This window comes from Rutidosis leptorrhynchoides, chromosome 7, assembly GCF_046630445.1.
Source record: "Rutidosis leptorrhynchoides isolate AG116_Rl617_1_P2 chromosome 7, CSIRO_AGI_Rlap_v1, whole genome shotgun sequence".
In the NCBI taxonomy this organism is placed as follows: domain Eukaryota; kingdom Viridiplantae; phylum Streptophyta; class Magnoliopsida; order Asterales; family Asteraceae; genus Rutidosis; species Rutidosis leptorrhynchoides.
The window spans coordinates 366577976-366599477 of NC_092339.1; the positions used below are offsets into that span (position 1 = coordinate 366577976).

Consider the following 21502-nt stretch of genomic DNA (forward strand, 5'->3'; position numbering starts at 1 on the left):
ATTTATCGCAATTTATTTATCGCAATTTATATTCTCGCAATTTTATTTATCGTCATTTAATTTCTGTTATTTATTTTACGCACTTTAAATATCGGGACACGTATACAAGGTTTTGAACATATCATATCGACGCATATATATATATATATATATATATATATATATATATATATATATATATATATATATATATATATATATATATATATATATATATATTATTTGGAATAACCATAGACACTCTATATGCGATAATGCTCGAGTTAGCTATACAGGGTTGAGGTTGATTCTACAATAATATATATACTTTGAGTTGTGATCGAGTCTGAGACATGTATACAATGGGTCATGATACGTATTAATTAATCCGAATACTATATATTAAACTAGATATGAATTATTGAATTAATAACTGTGGACTACTAACTGTGGATTACCAACATTGGACAATTAAAATGAATTAAAATATTGATTATAACATATGAAACTAAACATTTCTTCAAGTTTGCCACTTGATTTCATCTTAAACCTCATTTGTATCTTGACGATTACAATCCACGTTCAAACCTTTCATGATTCTTGAAAACACCTCAATCGAGAGGATGAACCAACCGCACTTCATCTACGGAAGAAGAGATTAATGCATATAGTTATGCACCTGAAAAACATTCGGAACCTGAGTAAACGTTTAACACGTATCTGTGCTAGCTCCTTTGGCGTTGTTATTACCGAAAATAACTTTGCAATCCCTTTCCAAAGTAGCAAATTTTGTCACAGCTCCAGCTAGTCAACTTCGACTTTTCACTCAGATTAGCCTTATTATAACCTAGATATATAAGTTTGCCTTTCGTCATCATTACCGGCAACCCATTTTTATCTCACCACATTAGCATAAACTTACCATCAATTTCATTACTCATTGATTTAAGTTTCTCCGAAAAACCAATTGTTCATTAAAAACCTTATCATATACTCATCCACACCTTATAACGAGAATGACCATACCAATTACCCGGAATTAACAATCAGTATTTTGAAATCTCGCAGCATGTTTACATCAACAGTTATATGTATACATATAACATTTATCTCTTGGAATCATGATCTTCCATCCTGGAATTCTGAAAAACACCAAGTCTACGAATCAATACTCTGAATTCTGAAAAAGCTGAATACAGCAGCAAAAACTGTACACGGCCTTAACAGTCGAAGGTATAAAGGTAAAGAATAGTATGTGGGCAAAGCTCGGAAAATTTGGAACTGTAAAACGTATTGAACAAACTATGAAGGAAGTTGTGGATAAATCACAAAGACTAAACCTGCCTTCAAAGAATCCAAATGATCCAGTGTCTGCCGAAGTCATTAAAAAATACCTTGCTACTGACTTTAAACCTTTACGGATAAATCTTCTTCATCGTCCATCAATATTAGAATTATAAGATATTATCGTATCTTTCCTTACAAATATCCTCAATATTTCTGAAGATATCTTCATAAATATTCTTGTCCAATATTAAATATCTCTCCGCGCTATCTGTGTTATATCATAAAAGGAAACTGTTTTAGTTTCTATATTCTGTAAACCTTCGAGTTTAAAATAAGAATGCTTTTGAAGTAGTGTTGGAAATTGATGCATGAGTTAGTATAATATAATGACACTTGATCAACGTGATTATATTACAGTAAGTCATGCTGAGTTTCTAATGGAACGTGATGATTCACAGATTATAACGTCATCATGTGCCATGTTACACGACTCTTACATTCTACTAAGTCTCTAAACAAAATCAAGAAAATATTTTCTTGATAGTTCTACCCTCCGTGATTCTGGTAATTTAATAAGTCAAATCGTGCTATTACATTTCTTTCTGCTAGTATATTATGTTCATTCGAAACTCCATACCTACAAATTCTGGACCATTACTTGCTTTATTTAAAGTCGGGAAGAGAAAACAAAAGCATGGAACTCCGAAATATAAAGGAGCATATAAAGCCTGATAACAACACATAGATTACAAACCATGTATATCAATGTTTATTGCAACATAAAGACATGGGAGAATTAAAAACACTATAACCCCAAGGACGAAGTAGAAGAAAACAGATTCCTCCGGTGGAAGTTGAAAAAGGAGAATGATTGTTGCGATAGTTAAGATAAGGACAAGGATCAGAACTGGATTAAGCATTTTCACAATCTTTTGAAATTAGGAATTGAGTATAGGAGTGGTAAAAATAATGGAACGGAAGAAGTTCATTTATAATGAAAATACCAGACAAAGAAATCAAGGCAGATTTCCGCATTTAATTATAGAGCTCATAATTTCCTTATTCGCCGAAAAATCAAATCTTTTAGATTTCGAAGATTTTCTTTAAATCCCTTAAATTCCGGAATTCAACCAAGACAACGTCAAAAGTTAAGACGAAATTTTATTTCTTCAATTCACTCTTTTGTGATAACTTCACTTATACGATTCGAATAATCGAATTGTTTTATCTGTATTACTCAATAATGATAAAACTCTACTTATCAGCTCATATGAGTCATGAAAACATATTTATTGTCAACCATAACGATTCGAATCAAATTTCGGGACGAAATTTCTTTAACGGGTAGGTACTGTGACGACCCGGAAATTTCTGACCAAATTTAAACTTATTCTTAATACGATTTCGACACGACAATCAAAGTCAGTAATGTTGAGTTTCAAAAATTGTGAACTGTTTACATGAAATCATTTGACCTTTGACTATTTTCGACGATTCACGAACAATTGCTTGTGTGTGTGTGTGTGTGTATATATATATATATATATATATATATATATATATATATATATATATAATGAGTTTAATTATAAATTAAATTATAGTTATTATAGAAATATTATTATAACTTTCATTATTATTATTAACATAAATATTTAATATTAATACCAGTGTTCTTATTATTATTACTATTATTATCATGATTATTATGAATAACTAAAAACTATCTTTTTATTTAAAATTATTTATATTATTTATATTATAATTAGTATTATTTGGATATTATTATTAATATTAATATCATTAATATTATTATTATTATTTTTAGTATTATTAATAGAAGTATTATTATTATTATTAATACATTTATATTTAATAGTTTTAAATATTAATATATATGTACGCAGTTTTATACAGCTATATATTTTAAGAAATCATTATTAATTCTTTTTAGATTATTATTATTGATATAATTATTATTATTAATATTAATTATGAATATTATATAAAAGAAATCATAAAATTCGATTTGGAATCAGAAGTTGTTTCATGTTCCTTTCAACTTTTAGAAAATTTTGGATTAATCACAATCAATACAGTTAAAGGGTACGATTTCTATTAGCCATCTCAATCTGTTTGCAGCTTTTTCTTTTCTTCTGTTTCTAATTGATTATTCATGTCTCTAAAAATCAATTTCCAGTACAAATCAAATCAATATCAAACAAATTCTGTTAGAAGTGGGTTTCAACTATTTCTAACTTTATGCTTCTTTTTCTGTTTTCTGCTTATAAGAATGCAGCTTCTTTTCGTAAACACCCATCAGGAACCGTAACAATCCATTACCTTGCTATCTAATTCCGGTTGCAAACCTTGAACCATCTCGTTTCTGATCACGTTGAGCTGCTCCTTTTGATGCTTACTTGTTTAATACTGTAAGTCACCACCACTATTATCATCTATCTATATAAATTTCTTGTCTTCTGATTGTAACAGTCGACAACCAAGACACCCATGACCATGTTGTGACTTCTCGAAGAACCCAACAAAACCATCAAGCTACTCGTTCCTGTTTCTATTCCGATCAGACCCAACACCATTTCATCCCTCCAAAACATTATCTATATTTGATAAACGGTTCATCATATATGGAATCACCGCCACCTTGAGTCACCTACAACCCTCACTCTTGTCCAACTTGAAACCGGTCTTCACTTCACCACCTTCGAAAAACCATCAGTAAACCACCTTATTTCGATTATTAATGCATACTACTACTACGTACCATGTTCCTGTTTCTTCTTCTTCGATGAAACAATCCACAAACACGACTGCTAATGTTGTCTTTACAGCTGTTACTCCTTCTATTCTTTTCCTATTTAAAAGCCAACAAGAACCCACCAAATACCGAATATATTATTGCTTGTATTATTATGGTTTCTTTCATAAAGTTAGGAATATGTTATTCCTTTTGAAAGTGCCGACACCTACACATGATTCCACCTACTCCATTTTCTAAAGTAATGATACGTACAGTGAGATAACTACCCATTTCTTTTTCAATTTCAAACCATATTCTTGTTTATGTATTGCGCCGATTACTATTATCAATTTTGGGTCTTGGACTTAGTCAAATTAACGGGATGTGGAGTGGGCTGCTATTTAGCTGTTGGGCCAAAGTGAAGTGGGCCGCGGTTGCTACTTTCCTACCTGTCTACTCGAGATAAATGGCTGTTGTGTACATCTGAACCAGTGACGTACAATAACATGTGATGAGGACCGAGATTGATTGCTGTGGTGATTAAGGATGATCGATTATGAATTTGAAAAAAAAAATAACTAAGAGTATGATGGAGGTGACGATCACGAAATGATGAAAGTGATTATAAATCGATAATTATGATGATCAATATGATATGATTATGATTTAGGATTATGATTATGATTTTGTGATTCTGATTACGAGTAGGATGATGATAAAGAGTAATGATACAGTGAGAATGAAAATGATGGATGATGTTAGCGAAGAGGATGAAAACCGAAATCTTGTTAAAATAAATTAAAATCTTAATTTGATCATAAATGAAATGTTGGAGCAGTGGTTGGGCGTGTTGTGTGTAACCGAGAGGTCTCGGCTTCGATTTCGGGCGGTGGCATTATTTTTTTTAGCCTATTTCTTTGAGGTAGTCATTTGTTTATTTTTATTATTATTATTATTATTATTATTATTATTATTATTATTATTATTATTAGTAAAAATTATTATTATTATAGATAGTATAGTTATTATTATTATTATTATTATTATTATTATTATTATTATTATTATTATTAAAAATTATCATTTTTATTAAAACTATCATTATTATTATTATTATTAGAGTTATCATTATTTTTTATCATTATTATTATTTTTATGAAAATTACTATTATTATTAATTTTATGAATATTAAAATTATTACTATTATCATTATTATTTTAACATTAAAATTATTATTTTTAGCATTATTATTATTACTATCATTGTTTGTACTACTAATATTACTACTATATCATTACAAACAAATATTTATATAATTATTACATATAACATAACAAAATTAATATTTTTATTTATACATAAAATTAATATATGAAACATATAAGTTATTAATATAAAAATGATATAACTAATAAATTTATATATATATATATATAAATTTGTTCGATTATAATCATGTGTGTTAATATATATATACCTAATATAGGTTCGTGAATCCGAGGTCAACCCTACACTTGTTCAATGTAGTCATATGTATTTTTACTACAAAATACAATACTGTGAGTTTCATTTGCTCTCTTTTTCAATGCTTTTGCAATATATATTTTTGGGACTGAGAATACATGCGCTGCTTTTATAAATGTTTTACGAAATAGACATAAGTACTTAAAATTACATTATATGGTTGGATTATTAACCGAATATCGCCCTTCAAGTCTGGTAACCTAAGAATTTAGGGAAATGGCCCCTGATTGACGCGAATCCTAAAGATAGATCTATGGACCTTGACAAGTCCCATTCGGGGTACGAATGCTGTAGTACTTCGAAATTATTATTATTATACAGACGAGAGGTTCTGTTTGGGGATATTCTATGCATTAAAGTTAACGTCGGTTACTGTAACGACCCGGAAATTTCCGACCAAATTTAAACTCTAATCTCTATATGGTTCCGACACGATAAGCAAAAACCCTAAAGTTGACCCGCATTTTTTTTCGATCGTTCTATACTTATAAGATTAATATTTACATAAATTAAAACTTACCAACATGATAAGTAATCCAAATTGTCGAGATTTATATTTCCGAAAAGAGTTTTACACAACGTTTGACCGTCTAGTTTGACCGACGATATCACGAACTATACAATATATGATAATTATACGTTTGCGTATATATATGTATATATACATATTTAACATGATTAATGAATGTTTTAATATCTTATTTTGTATCAAAAACTATAAGTTATAAGTATATTTTGAAACTACTAACTTAAGTTTTCAAAACGATAACTATACGTAACGTTATTTGACATAAATACTTAAGACTTATAATGTTTATACATATATCGTATAAGTAATGTATTTACTCACTTTTAAGACTTAAATACATAAAATCATATAAGTGTATTCACAAAAGATAGCTATATTTGAATCCTCATTCCATTTTTCACAAAATTTCTATACGTATATCTAGAGTATTTGTACTCGTATCATACCTAGCTTCTATACGTATTTACTATTGGTATATACACATCAAATCACCACCTAACCAGCCCTTGTTACTACCCTAGGTATAAGGTAATTGCTTTTGTATTATTGTTTGACAAATACATAAGATTACAAACTAAAATTTTGTCATGTTATCCTTAAAGATCACATTTTTAGGAGTATATATGTATCATCATTTTGATTCATTTACTACTTCAATCTCCTAGCTAAAACACACACACTTATAACCCTTAAACACCTTCAACAATTCAGTAAAGTTCTAAGAAGATCTAGCTTCAAAAACCTTACATAAACACCATAAGAAAACCATACAAAAACACTTCAAGAAAACCTTCCAAGAACACCAACTTACTTCCAATCTTTCATCCACTTCTATCACCCTTTTGATTCTAGCTTCTTACTCCTCTTTTACAGCAAACTTATCCAAGGAACTTGAGGTAGAATCTATGTTCATAACCTTGTTCGATTCATATATATATAGCTATCTTATTTTGTGGTACAAAAGTTTAACAACAAGAACATAGTTTGAATGTTTTCAAACTTGTTTGCAAACTAAATAGATCCTTCTAACTTAACTTTTAAAATACTTCAAGACCTGTAATATAACTTAAATATATGCTAATTTAATAAGGTAAAACTTGGTTTTTCAAAGTATAAGTATTTTTAGAAAAATGGTCATTAAATGATTTTTTTTGTAACAAAATGTTTAACTTCATATGTTCCACTAATGTTTCACTTATGCCGTATGATTTTGAATACAAACCAAGGTATTTACAGTTCATAGTCTTAAAGAAGAACTCGATCCAAGAAGATGGCAATTTGAATCAACGAAAACGGACTTGTAACGAAGAAACTATGACCGAAACAAAATTGGTTATCCTAGATCATTTCAACTACGGGATCAATTGGAAAAAAAGATATAAATCACATATTTCTAAGATAACATGATATTTTATATATATGTACTCATAATTCAATTTCATATGGTTCAGGATCACCCGTAAACAACACGAGAAGATTAATCATAAGATCCCATGATTGTACGCAACACGTCATTTGACAACACCGGTACTTTATGTACGCAACACGTCATTTGACAACACCGGTACCATGGGTCAAGATTAATCTCGACCAACACATATACGATGGGGTTTTATGGGAGTTTTATTTATTTCGTTGGGGGTTTATTTATTGCGGGTATATTAAACATCTAAAAATGAACCATTAAAATTGAATTACTAACATCGAAACGCTAACTACGGACTAAGGAATTATTCAAAGTATTAAAAGTATTATAAATATATATACGAGATGTTTGTTTAAAATGAAAATATATTGATATATTATATATGGATAGGTTCGTGATATCAACCGGAAGACCAAGTCAAAAATATATATATCTTCGAGACAACAGTGAGTATATAGTCCCACTTTTAAACTCTAAATATTTCGGGATGAGAATACATGTATTTTATGTTTTACGTTATGGACACAAGTAACTGAAAAATATATTCTACGTTGAGTTGTACCACTGGCATACTTCCCTGTAGCTTGGTAACTGTTATTTACAGCGGTATTGTAAACGCGAATCCTGTTGATAGATCTATCGGGCCTGACAACCCCAACCGGACTGGACGACCAGTATTCAACGGTTGCACAGTACTTCGTTTTGCGACTACACCTTGGTACGGTGTAGTAAGATTTCATATTAAAGGGAATATGCGACGTGATTAAATGTTAAGTATGGTTACCAAGTGCTCAACCACTTAGAATATTTTTATTGAAATGATTATATACGAAATCTTGTGGTCCATTGTTATAACGCTGCTAGCATCAAACCTATATATCTCACCAACTTTATGTTGACGTTTTAAAGCATGTTATTCTCAGGTACGAATTAAGTCTTCCGCTGTGCATTAGCTCATGTTAAGGATACTACTTGGGACCATTTAAGCTATGATACAAGGACGTTGCATTCGAGTCATTGAAGTTCATTAAAGACTATTGTTATGAAAATGGCAGATTAGATCATTTGGTTGTTATAAAATGTTAGGCTAATATGTCAACTCTCGATGTAATAATAGATTGCCTTTAAGAAATAAATGCAACGTTTGTAAAATGTATCATATAGAGGTCAAGTACCTCGCGATGTTATCAACTATTGTAATTCGTTTTTAATCTATATGGACGATGTCCGGATGATTAGTTTCGGATCCTTTCAGTTGGTATCAGAGCGTTGGTCTTAGCGAACCAGGCCTTGCATTAGTGTGTCTAACTAGTAGTTGTTAGGATACATTAAGTGAGTCTGGACTTTGACCGTGTCTGCCTGTCAAAAGTTTTGCTTATCAATCCTAGTCGGAAATCATCTGCTTATCATCCTTAGGGAACTGCCTGCTTATCATTCTTAAGTCTAGACACGTCTTACTGCATTTAGTGCATCGATAGTGTATAGACAAAATTCATATCTTAGCGTATCTGTTACTATAGACATTGCCTGACGTATTTCAAAGATTCTCCGTAAATCATGGGATTTTGATATTATATATACATATGTAAATTATGTATTGAAGAGTACCAAACCCAACTCCTATAATCTATTCCAAACCAAAAATTCACTTCTCCGACTATACAAGATGGATTCTTCATCCAGTTCGAATTCCTCCGACTTCGATAGCTACGCCGATATGGATTTCCATTCGAGCTCCGAGAACAGCGTCACCGGAATGGATCAACCAATTTCCCATCATCTATTTTGGATGAATTGGGGATGGGTTCGTAATATACTAAATCTCTGGAGGCAAGAAGAAGGTGATCCATTCCATCCACCAAATTGTCCTCTTAACGATGAACCTGAAGCACTTACCGGTGAACCTATTCGAAACACCATTTTCTCGCTCATTTCTAGAGTATCTCGTCATGATTACATACTATCCCATATTTCGAATCTTGTTCATTCGCTCGTTCCAACCGTCAATCATCCCGGTATAATAGAAGAAGTCAACGAGCTTCGCGCTCGGGTAGTGGCTTTAGAAAATACGGTGCGAAGGTTACAAACACCAGCAGCAGCACCAGCAGCATAATCTATACCACCATCATCAACGCCGACAGTACTCTTGTCACCCCCAAAATCTCAACATCACAATCTGTATCTCGAATATCAACATCACACGACTCAATATCTGTACTTCGAGTATGATCTTCGTTCTATATATCGTTCTACATCGATTATCTTCGCTTTACGTATCGTATGACGATTATGTAATTTCTAAAGTCTTAGAGATTATGTAATCTAGAATTAACGATAAATCAAATGAGTTTATTATCTTATTGACTCATTAAATCTATGATTATCTCTGAAGAAAATATATATGCAAGTATATTTTCATAAAGATAGTAATTAAAAATTCCTTCGTACAAACTAATAATGATGAAAATATTTTAACGGGTGGGTAGTACCCGAGGAATATTTAGAATTCACATTAATAAGTTATATTGTACATTCTTGAATCTGATTCAACGGTCATTTGTTATTTTACTTACAACCATCGATATACGTATCCGTTCACCCCAGAATAACCATTTCCATTTAAATTTCATATTTGAATTTTTTTTTTTACCTATCCAAATCCAACAAGTGGCATAAAGAAGAAACATTGGACAATTAAAATGAAATAAAATGTTGATTATAACATATGAAACTAAACAATTCTTCAATTTTGCCACTTGATTTCATCCTAAACCTCATTTGTACTTCGACAATTATAATCCTCATTCAAATCTTTTCATGATTCTTGAAAACACCTCGATCGAGAAGTTGAACCAGCCGCACCTCGTTTACGGAAGAAAGATTTATGCATACAGTGATGCACCTGAAAAATTTTCGAAACCGAAGTTATAGTTAAAACGTATCCGCGTCGAATTCCTTATCATTCATTATCAAAAACAATCATACGATTCCTTTTCAAGAAGCTAATTTTGTCACAGCTCCACTTCGACTTCTCAGTGAGACTACTCCTATTATAATCTCGATATTTATACTTTGTCCTTTCGACGTTGTTACCGGAGAACCTTTTTCACAACATCATCAGCAGACGTACCAGCAACTCGTTATCTCTTTGGCGAAACCCGCAATCAGTATTTTGAAAATCTCGTAGAAATTCTCCCAGTTATACCGAGAACGACTATCCCTAAGAATTACATTTTTCGAATGTGAAGTTCTGAAAAACATCCTGGACTATGAAGTAGTTCTTGAAATGCTGAAGAAGCAGAAAAAAAAAAAAAAAAAAAAAAAAAAAAAAAAAAAAAAAAAAAACTGTAAACGACTTTAACAGTCAAAAGTTTAATGATGAAGTACATTGTATTGGTAAAGCTTAGAAAAAGAGGAGAGTTGGAACTGGAAAACGGATTGAGCAAAGTATGAAGGAGGATGTAGATAAATCACAAGAACTGAATCTGCTTTCAAAGGATTCAAACGATTCAGTGCTTGCTGAAACCATTAGTAAAAAAAAAAAAAAAAAAACCTACCCCTTATCCTAAACCTTTCCCGATGATATTCTTCATCATCATCTTATCTTAGATATTATAAGATATCTTCATATCTTTTGTTATACATATCCTCCATATTTCTGGAGATATTCTCACAACTGTTCTTATCCAAAATCATGTATTTCTCCGTAATATCTGCGTTACAATATAAAAGAAACTGTGTTAGTTTCTAAGTTCTAAAACCTTCAAGTTTAAAATAGGAATGTTTTGAAGTAGTGTTGGGAACTGATACATGAATTAGTATAATATAATGAAACTTGATCAACTTCATTATATTACAGTAAGTCATGTTAAGTTTCTAATGGAATGTGATGATTCACAGTACCGTCATCATGTGCCATGTTACACGGCTCTTACATTCTATCAAGTCTCCAAACATATTAGAACGTATCACCTTGATAGTTCTATTTTTCCGGAATATTCGAGTAATTTAACGAATCAAGATCGTGCCATTACAATTTTATTCTAAAACCAATAGCTAGGTTCATTCCAAATTTTATACCTACAAATTCCGAACTATTGATCGCTTGACTCAAGGACGGGAAGAAGAAACGAAGGGACAAAGTCCCAAAATAGAAATTGGGGTATAGATCACAGCAAATAGGAGAGAATATTAACTATGGATGACAATGATTATGGAAAACAGAAGCAGGAGCATCGAAGTATAAGGAAAGATATCAAACCCAACAACCACCCAGAAACTACAAACCATGTATATCAATACGTATGGCGACGTAAAGACACGGGAGAATTAGAAACATTATAATTCCAAGAAAATCATAAAAGTGAATAGATTCTTCTGGCGGTAGATGGAAGAGAAGAATGAAAGATATAAAAGTTAGAAGTATAACAAAAATCAGAACGGGATGAAGCATTTCAAAGGATACCTTAAAGTAGGAATTAAGGAGAAAGAGTAGAAGATGCGAGTTGTGAAAAATAAGGAAACGAAGGGGTGGATTTATAGTGAAATATCCGACAGAGAAATCGAAACAGATTACCGCATTAAATCAAAGAAGATTCTGATCGCCGAATAACCAAATCTTATTACGTAAGATTTTTCCTAAATCCCTTAAATCCCGGAAATCAATTCTAAACCACGTCATCGATTAAAAACGATTCCATATTTACTCATTTCATTTTTTTTTTTGTGATAGCTTCGCTCGTGCGTCTCACATAACCAAATCGTTTTATCTAAATCTTTCAATAATGATAAAATTTCATTATTACCTCATATTCGTCATGAAAACATTCCTATGGTTATTTATGACAACCTCTACCAAATTTCGAGGACGAAATTTCTTTAACGGATGGGTACTGTAACGACCCGGAAATTTCCGACCAAATTTAAACTCTAATCTCTATATGGTTCCGACACGATAAGCAAAAACCCTAAAGTTGACCCGCATTTTTTTTCGATCGTTCTATACTTATAAGATTAATATTTACATAAATTAAAACTTACCAACATGATAAGTAATCCAAATTGTCGAGATTTATATTTCCGAAAAGAGTTTTACACAACGTTTGACCGTCTAGTTTGACCGACGATATCACGAACTATACAATATATGATAATTATACGTTTGCGTATATATATGTATATATACATATTTAACATGATTAATGAATGTTTTAATATCTTATTTTGTATCAAAAACTATAAGTTATAAGTATATTTTGAAACTACTAACTTAAGTTTTCAAAACGATAACTATACGTAACGTTATTTGACATAAATACTTAAGACTTATAATGTTTATACATATATCGTATAAGTAATGTATTTACTCACTTTTAAGACTTAAATACATAAAATCATATAAGTGTATTCACAAAAGATAGCTATATTTGAATCCTCATTCCATTTTTCACAAAATTTCTATACGTATATCTAGAGTATTTGTACTCGTATCATACCTAGCTTCTATACGTATTTACTATTGGTATATACACATCAAATCACCACCTAACCAGCCCTTGTTACTACCCTAGGTATAAGGTAATTGCTTTTGTATTATTGTTTGACAAATACATAAGATTACAAACTAAAATTTTGTCATGTTATCCTTAAAGATCACATTTTTAGGAGTATATATGTATCATCATTTTGATTCATTTACTACTTCAATCTCCTAGCTAAAACACACACACTTATAACCCTTAAACACCTTCAACAATTCAGTAAAGTTCTAAGAAGATCTAGCTTCAAAAACCTTACATAAACACCATAAGAAAACCATACAAAAACACTTCAAGAAAACCTTCCAAGAACACCAACTTACTTCCAATCTTTCATCCACTTCTATCACCCTTTTGATTCTAGCTTCTTACTCCTCTTTTACAGCAAACTTATCCAAGGAACTTGAGGTAGAATCTATGTTCATAACCTTGTTCGATTCATATATATATAGCTATCTTATTTTGTGGTACAAAAGTTTAACAACAAGAACATAGTTTGAATGTTTTCAAACTTGTTTGCAAACTAAATAGATCCTTCTAACTTAACTTTTAAAATACTTCAAGACCTGTAATATAACTTAAATATATGCTAATTTAATAAGGTAAAACTTGGTTTTTCAAAGTATAAGTATTTTTAGAAAAATGGTCATTAAATGATTTTTTTTGTAACAAAATGTTTAACTTCATATGTTCCACTAATGTTTCACTTATGCCGTATGATTTTGAATACAAACCAAGGTATTTACAGTTCATAGTCTTAAAGAAGAACTCGATCCAAGAAGATGGCAATTTGAATCAACGAAAACGGACTTGTAACGAAGAAACTATGACCGAAACAAAATTGGTTATCCTAGATCATTTCAACTACGGGATCAATTGGAAAAAAAGATATAAATCACATATTTCTAAGATAACATGATATTTTATATATATGTACTCATAATTCAATTTCATATGGTTCAGGATCACCCGTAAACAACACGAGAAGATTAATCATAAGATCCCATGATTGTACGCAACACGTCATTTGACAACACCGGTACTTTATGTACGCAACACGTCATTTGACAACACCGGTACCATGGGTCAAGATTAATCTCGACCAACACATATACGATGGGGTTTTATGGGAGTTTTATTTATTTCGTTGGGGGTTTATTTATTGCGGGTATATTAAACATCTAAAAATGAACCATTAAAATTGAATTACTAACATCGAAACGCTAACTACGGACTAAGGAATTATTCAAAGTATTAAAAGTATTATAAATATATATACGAGATGTTTGTTTAAAATGAAAATATATTGATATATTATATATGGATAGGTTCGTGATATCAACCGGAAGACCAAGTCAAAAATATATATATCTTCGAGACAACAGTGAGTATATAGTCCCACTTTTAAACTCTAAATATTTCGGGATGAGAATACATGTATTTTATGTTTTACGTTATGGACACAAGTAACTGAAAAATATATTCTACGTTGAGTTGTACCACTGGCATACTTCCCTGTAGCTTGGTAACTGTTATTTACAGCGGTATTGTAAACGCGAATCCTGTTGATAGATCTATCGGGCCTGACAACCCCAACCGGACTGGACGACCAGTATTCAACGGTTGCACAGTACTTCGTTTTGCGACTACACCTTGGTACGGTGTAGTAAGATTTCATATTAAAGGGAATATGCGACGTGATTAAATGTTAAGTATGGTTACCAAGTGCTCAACCACTTAGAATATTTTTATTGAAATGATTATATACGAAATCTTGTGGTCCATTGTTATAACGCTGCTAGCATCAAACCTATATATCTCACCAACTTTATGTTGACGTTTTAAAGCATGTTATTCTCAGGTACGAATTAAGTCTTCCGCTGTGCATTAGCTCATGTTAAGGATACTACTTGGGACCATTTAAGCTATGATACAAGGACGTTGCATTCGAGTCATTGAAGTTCATTAAAGACTATTGTTATGAAAATGGCAGATTAGATCATTTGGTTGTTATAAAATGTTAGGCTAATATGTCAACTCTCGATGTAATAATAGATTGCCTTTAAGAAATAAATGCAACGTTTGTAAAATGTATCATATAGAGGTCAAGTACCTCGCGATGTTATCAACTATTGTAATTCGTTTTTAATCTATATGGACGATGTCCGGATGATTAGTTTCGGATCCTTTCAGTTACCAGGTGTTCAATCCATATGAATGATTTTTATCTCTATGCTGTGCGAAATGCCTGATACGAGATTATATATATATATATATATATATATATATATATATATATATATATATATATATATATATATATATATATATATATATATATATATATATATATATATATATATATAATAGAAATATGAAATCTTGTGGTCTATTAAAATTATGAAAATGATTGATTACGATAAACTAATGAACTCACCAACCTTTTGGTTGACACTTTAAAGCATATTTATTCTCAGGTATTAAGGAAATCTTCCGCTGTGCATTTGCTCATTTTAAATATATTACTTGGAGTCATTCATGACATATTTCAAAAGACGTTGCATTCGAGTCATTGAGTTCATCAAGATTATTATTAAGTCAATTATAGTTGGATATATTATGAAATGGTATGCATGCCGTCAACTTTCCATGAAATGAAAGTTTGTCTTTTAAAAACGGATGCAATATTTGTAAAATGTATCATATAGAAGTCAAGTACCTCGCGATGTAACCAAATGTAATGTATTCGTCCAGATGGATTAGGACGGATCATGAAAAAGTATAAGTCTAATCTCAAGATCGAAAGCACCTCCAGTCCATTCTATTATGCGTTCATGTTAAGAGATCCAGCCAATCAAGAATAAATGATCGGTCGGCTTATTTTACCAATCTGGATTAATAACACATGGAAGAAAGATATCGGTCATCTCGGAAAACACGGGCAACAAGGATAATGTCGCCCGAGGATGAAGAAATGATCTTGTCGAAACCATCCTTGTCTGTGCATACTATAACACAACCAAACAACCCCATTTGCTTGAATGATTAACCAATGCTTTGTGATTCACCAGGAAGTTCTTATCGAATCAACCACTAAAAGATCTAACATGTCTGTACCAAACTGTTGGAGGGTAGTTTGCAACGAAACTTTGAAGCAAAAGAAGAAGAGACACGACCAGATTTACCATATGATGACCGACGGTTCGACCAACCCACATAAATGGGTCGACCAAACTCCGAGGATGCATTCAAGGATGTAACAGCCATAGAAGCACACAACGAATTAGAAAATGAGACAAAATCAAACATTCGGCTTGACCAATATCTTTGTTCGTTTTTTCATCTTTGATGAAAAAACTTTGTTTTAATGTTTTCGTCTTTTTGCCCCCAAAAAAAAAAAAAAAAAAAAAAGATAGTCTTTTTATGTTTATACTACATACATCATATCAAATAAACATCACAAACATCATGTGAATATCGTCCAGATTTATCAAACACTAATCAAATTCAAAATATAGTAAAAAAGTATATAACATAATGAGAGTGACAAACCCACCATTAATAGAATAAATGAAGTAAGGTTACAAATACAATGTTGGTATAAAAAACAATTAACAAGGACAATAAAAAACGTTCAAAATTTTAATTTAAAATATATATAATCATAAATAAATATAAATATTAAGATCAAGTGATCATCATAAAAGAACATAAATACCATCTTCCTAAACAGGATTACAAGTATCCGCAAACTCTACACTCAACTTGGTCATATAGATTTGGTCTCATTTAGATGAAAGACGGACTCGCTTTCCTTCAACAGTGAAGTTTTCACTGTGTTCAAGCTGCAGTAAAAAACAAAGGATATTAACTTCTACATATATTAACAAATAATATATTAACAAATAATTTGGCTGAATAAATCAACTTAAAACACTGAAAGCATTTTTTGACATGTTTAATATTTAGTTGAGGTTTCTAACTTGCCCTTTATGGATAAATTCGTACCTTATTTCTCAAAAACGCAAGAGCGTCCTTTTTTGAAGAGAAGTTGGATAAAGCTGATGATTGTTCATCGACAATAGCTTTAAGTTGTTTTAGTTTTAATGACTTTTCAGGTACCTGCAAAATATATATAAATTAGCACAAGAATGTCTCACATTAGGCTTCTATTTGTATATCAAATTGGAGTGATAGATATAAAAAAAACATACTTGGCCAAGAATCTTTCTGCACAGCTTCTTGAGCTTCACTTTCGATTCACTATACGTTTCTGATTTTGATATATTATCGTATTTACGTTTTGCTGGAGAATAATCATCTTCAGACTCGGATTCCTCTCTATCACTGTCGCTAAACGACGTTTTTTTACCTTGAAAGTGAACCCCAGCTACTTTCCTTGGACGATCTTTGATCCCAAGTCCCTGTTTTCCAGATGTTGCTTTATCCTACAAAAAATGGTATTTTTAAGTGAATTTTCAAAAATAAAAAGTGAAATTTCAAGAAAAAAGAAGTGAAATTTCAATAAAAACAAAGTAAAATTTTTTTTGGAAAAAGTGAAATTTCAAGAACAAAAAGAGAAATTTCAGCAAAGTGAAAAATTTCCAGAAAAAATTGAAATTTCAAGAAAAAAGTGAAATTTCAAGAAAAACCAAAATGAACGATGGTATTTAGTTGACCTTTAAAAGGTACAGAGAGAGAGAGAGTACATACTTGAACAAGTTTGTAAAGATTCTCTTGATCGTCCTCATGAAATGCAGTTCTTTTGTTACAGTTTTTCAAAACATCGGTTGTGCGAGTCTTCTTTCTTTTGGAATTAGCTCCAAGTAATCCTCCGGATACAAATCCATATTTATTACCCCACCACTCTTGGGGTATTTGTATTTCTTTATCATCTTCAGCTGCTAATTAAAAACAGTTAAAAGTACATGACATCAGCAGAATAAAAGATAATTATCAATATGGTAATATAAACATGGTGAACGTTTGTGAACCAAAAGCAAGGTTGCAAAACTCGCTACTCGGGGAGTACTTGGTCGCGACTTAAGAGGGAGTAATCGGAAACTCGAGGATTAATCGGGTTGGACTTTTTATACATTTAAATAATCAACTTCCAATTTGTATGTGAAAATATAGAAGAAAACCATAAACATAAACTTTATCATAATTGTCTAAAAACACAAACTTTATCATAATTGTCTAAAAACATAAACATAATCGTCCCTTTGTTCAAAAGCTCTAAAATTCTAGTTTTAATGACTTATTTTGACTTTGACGAGTTTGACCATCAAACTCGATTTTGACCCATTAACCGACGTTGATCGATTAATTCAACGAATTTTGGAAAATTGAATAAGTCTGTTCTTAAAAAGAAGTAATCGGGGACGTTTACAACAGTGACCAAAAGATAGACATTAGGTAGATTTAATTAAGAAAGAAATAAGAGTTTGTGAATGAATGTCATAATCGCGCTAATTTACCTTCTGTTTCAGTATTATCAGAAGCTTCTAAGTCTCCATCCTCATTACGAATAAAGTCAGGCTCCGAACTATCATTAACCTTTTTGACCTATAAAGGGAGAAAATGTAAAACCAAAATCAACTATCATGTAAAAAGTTCAAATCTGAGCCTTTTCGCATTTAGTTTTGTAGCCCAGACCTCTTCTTTACTGAGTGTTTTTTTTTATCTGTATATACTAAGTTTGTACATGTATTCAAGGCAAACATGCAGCCTTTCCTTGGACTCATATTATACATTTTAATCACCAACCGTAAACTCATTAACTGTAAAAAAATGCTGGTTCCTAATTTCAGAATTATGTTTTTCAACTGATCCAGTAAATATAACCACCCAATATGAATATACGTTGTTCCTATTTATACGTTATACTAACATACTATGTTATAAACAATAAACACTGACCCACACTGCCAGACCAATGAACCTACCGGATTAAGTTGGCTTCACTGACATGGTTTGTGTTAGAAGCCGGTTCAAGATAGCTAATCTACACAGAATAATAGAGAGGAAACAAAAATATAGCTTAAAGCTAAACTTTTCATTCATTCCTTTTTATCAGAACAACATAAATATTAATACTACTAAACGAATGTAAACTGCTACTACTAAAATTCAAAAGTGCAACTACTACTAAACTGCTACCAACATGGCAACACGTTAGTAACACGTACATTCGGTAATGTATCAGTTTGCAACATTTATTCAAACTAAGGGGTTCAGAAAGATGTGAAGCCAAGGTCACTGACCAAATCTTTTGCACAATCCAAATAGCACACATTTGAAAAATGAAAAAAAAAAAAAAAAAAAAAAAAAATCATCACATGCACTAATAAGCCAATAAAATAAATAAAAAACCATTTCCCTCTTTTTCTAAACCTATACGTACCAATGACTTAGTAAACAATAGAAAATTTCACCTGCTTAGGTTCTTATAATGGATCCTATAAACGTTTTCATCTAATAGTTGTAATTTATCAAATGTACACATAAAAACATGGTCTAAAACAAGCAGAAAAAGAAAATTTCAGTGTGTTCATTAACGTGTAGGGACAGAAAGAAATGGTAAAAGTTAGATCAAAAAACATACAAGAATTCCTTCAAGATCCTTAGCAGAGTATGCATTCACACGCTTCCCTTTCTCTCTTCTCTTGTATCTGATAACAAACAAATATAGATATCACAAACAAATCAATACAGATATCATCATATCATATTATTCGAAAACTGAAGTCTATTTGTGCAAAAATATGGACCTTCCTTGCGGCCGCGTAATCTTCATAGCAGTTTCAGTATCGCCTTTTATTGAACTTTTTTCGTCATCATCATCACCATCATCCTCAACAACTAAAAAGATCAGAAACAAAACAAACAGCCATAAGATAACAAATGTGACATCCACATTTTGGTAACAGACCAATAATCATTAGGCATACCTTCATTAATTTTAATTTCCGGTGCTTGCTATCAATATACATAACAAAAGGTAGATTAGTAATTAAATACATAAACAGTAAGATATAAGAGTTGAAAGATTAAAAAGCTTACAACTTTCAACTTTTTAAGAATATTATCAAACTGTGTAGTATCAAACGCCCACACATTCGGCTTCTCTACACCAACACCTGTACACATTTCCACAAAACCTTAAGATAGACTGAAGATAAATAAAATTAGGGCTTCAAATAATCATTCAATAATAATAATAATATTGATAAGAATACTAAATATATAAATTTACCAAGTGTATCTTGTTTGTTAGTAACCCTAACATGACCTTTGATTCCTTGTTTATCCTTGCCAAGACCTTCTCCTTCTTCCCATCCCTGTAAAACACATTCATTCATATATTCATATACATTTGCATATCATATAGTATATAATATATCAATAAAATGAATAATAATTATAATTAGGCTTTATAATTTGAAATCAATAAGATCTAAACTGACCATTTGTTTCATGAGGCGAAAGGCGGCGGAATTTTTGGCAACACCGACGTAACGAAGAGGAGCTTCCGGTGAGGCCATGATTCAACCGGAACTTGATTCCGGCAACGACAATTCACGAGGCGGCGAGTAACTAGGGTTTTGCAGTCGAGAAAAAAAATTATTTGATGGTGTTATACGCCGTCGTTTAGTTTCACACTTTCCACCAACCAAAAATATTTTTTTTTAATCCCTTGTATTTTACGTACTCCGTAATAATTAGTTCTTGTAAATTTAGTAGTAAAATATGGATGGTAATTAGTCAAATATGGATAGTAATCTTTGTACTATATATATGTGGATAATGAATACACATATACACACCATTTTTCTTACATATAAGAAATATACTCTCTCTCTCTTCCATTACTACTCTCTCATATTTAAGGATTGTATAGGCTTAGGTCAAAATTAGTTATAAGCCTACTGAATTATAACACGTTATCAGCACGAAGAGCTTAGTGTAATCAAAGGATATCTCAAACGATCACGAGTCACTAATCAAGGTATGAAATTATTAAGGTTTTTCAGACTCGGACATATCAAATTTTGGTCTACTAACATTTTGAACTACTAATTTTTATTAAGTTCTTAGTGCATTTGTATTGTTCTTATTATATGGTTGGCTCTGCCACCTAAATTATATATGGTCGACACTGTCGCCTAACTATCATTTATGTTTACTAACTTTTATTAACTTCACTAACATTTATATTTATGTTATTTAAGTTATATATGGCCGGTTATACCGCCTGAATTATATTTTCTGTAATCTAACTCTTATTAACTTCACTAACATTTATATTTATGTTATTTAAGTTATATATGGCCGGTTATACCGCCTGAATTATATTTTCTGTAATCTAACTCTTATTAACTTCACTAACATTTATATTTATGTTAATAAGACCTCATGATTGTACGCAACATGTCATTTGACAACACGGTACTTTATG

General features: G+C 31.2%; 1 protein-coding gene across 1 annotated transcript; it reads right to left on the bottom strand.

Moving 5' to 3' along the window:
• Positions 1 to 16588: 16588 nt before the first annotated feature.
• On the bottom strand, positions 16589 to 20706 carry LOC139857983 (G-patch domain-containing protein 1-like). The gene is made up of 11 exons (XM_071846832.1): positions 20511 to 20706; positions 20300 to 20384; positions 20107 to 20183; positions 19995 to 20022; positions 19815 to 19905; positions 19649 to 19715; positions 18522 to 18609; positions 17755 to 17945; positions 17256 to 17489; positions 17050 to 17163; positions 16589 to 16886 (listed from the first exon to the last, which is right to left on the bottom strand). The coding sequence occupies exons 1-11, from the start codon at positions 20586 to 20588 to the stop codon at positions 16827 to 16829; spliced, it is 1113 nt and encodes a 370-aa protein (XP_071702933.1). The 5' UTR covers positions 20589 to 20706; the 3' UTR covers positions 16589 to 16826.
• Positions 20707 to 21502: the final 796 nt, after the last annotated feature.

Coding starts and splice junctions, on each gene's coding strand:
- LOC139857983 (XM_071846832.1), bottom strand. CDS start 20,588: ATGGCCTCACCGGAAGCTCCTCTTCGTTACGTCGGTGTTGCCAAAAAT. Junction 20,385..20,510: donor TTCGCCTCATGAAACAAATG/GTCAGTTTAGAT, acceptor TGTGTTTTACAG/GGATGGGAAGAAGGAGAAGG. Junction 19,906..19,994: donor GGAAATTAAAATTAATGAAG/GTATGCCTAATG, acceptor TGATCTTTTTAG/TTGTTGAGGATGATGGTGAT.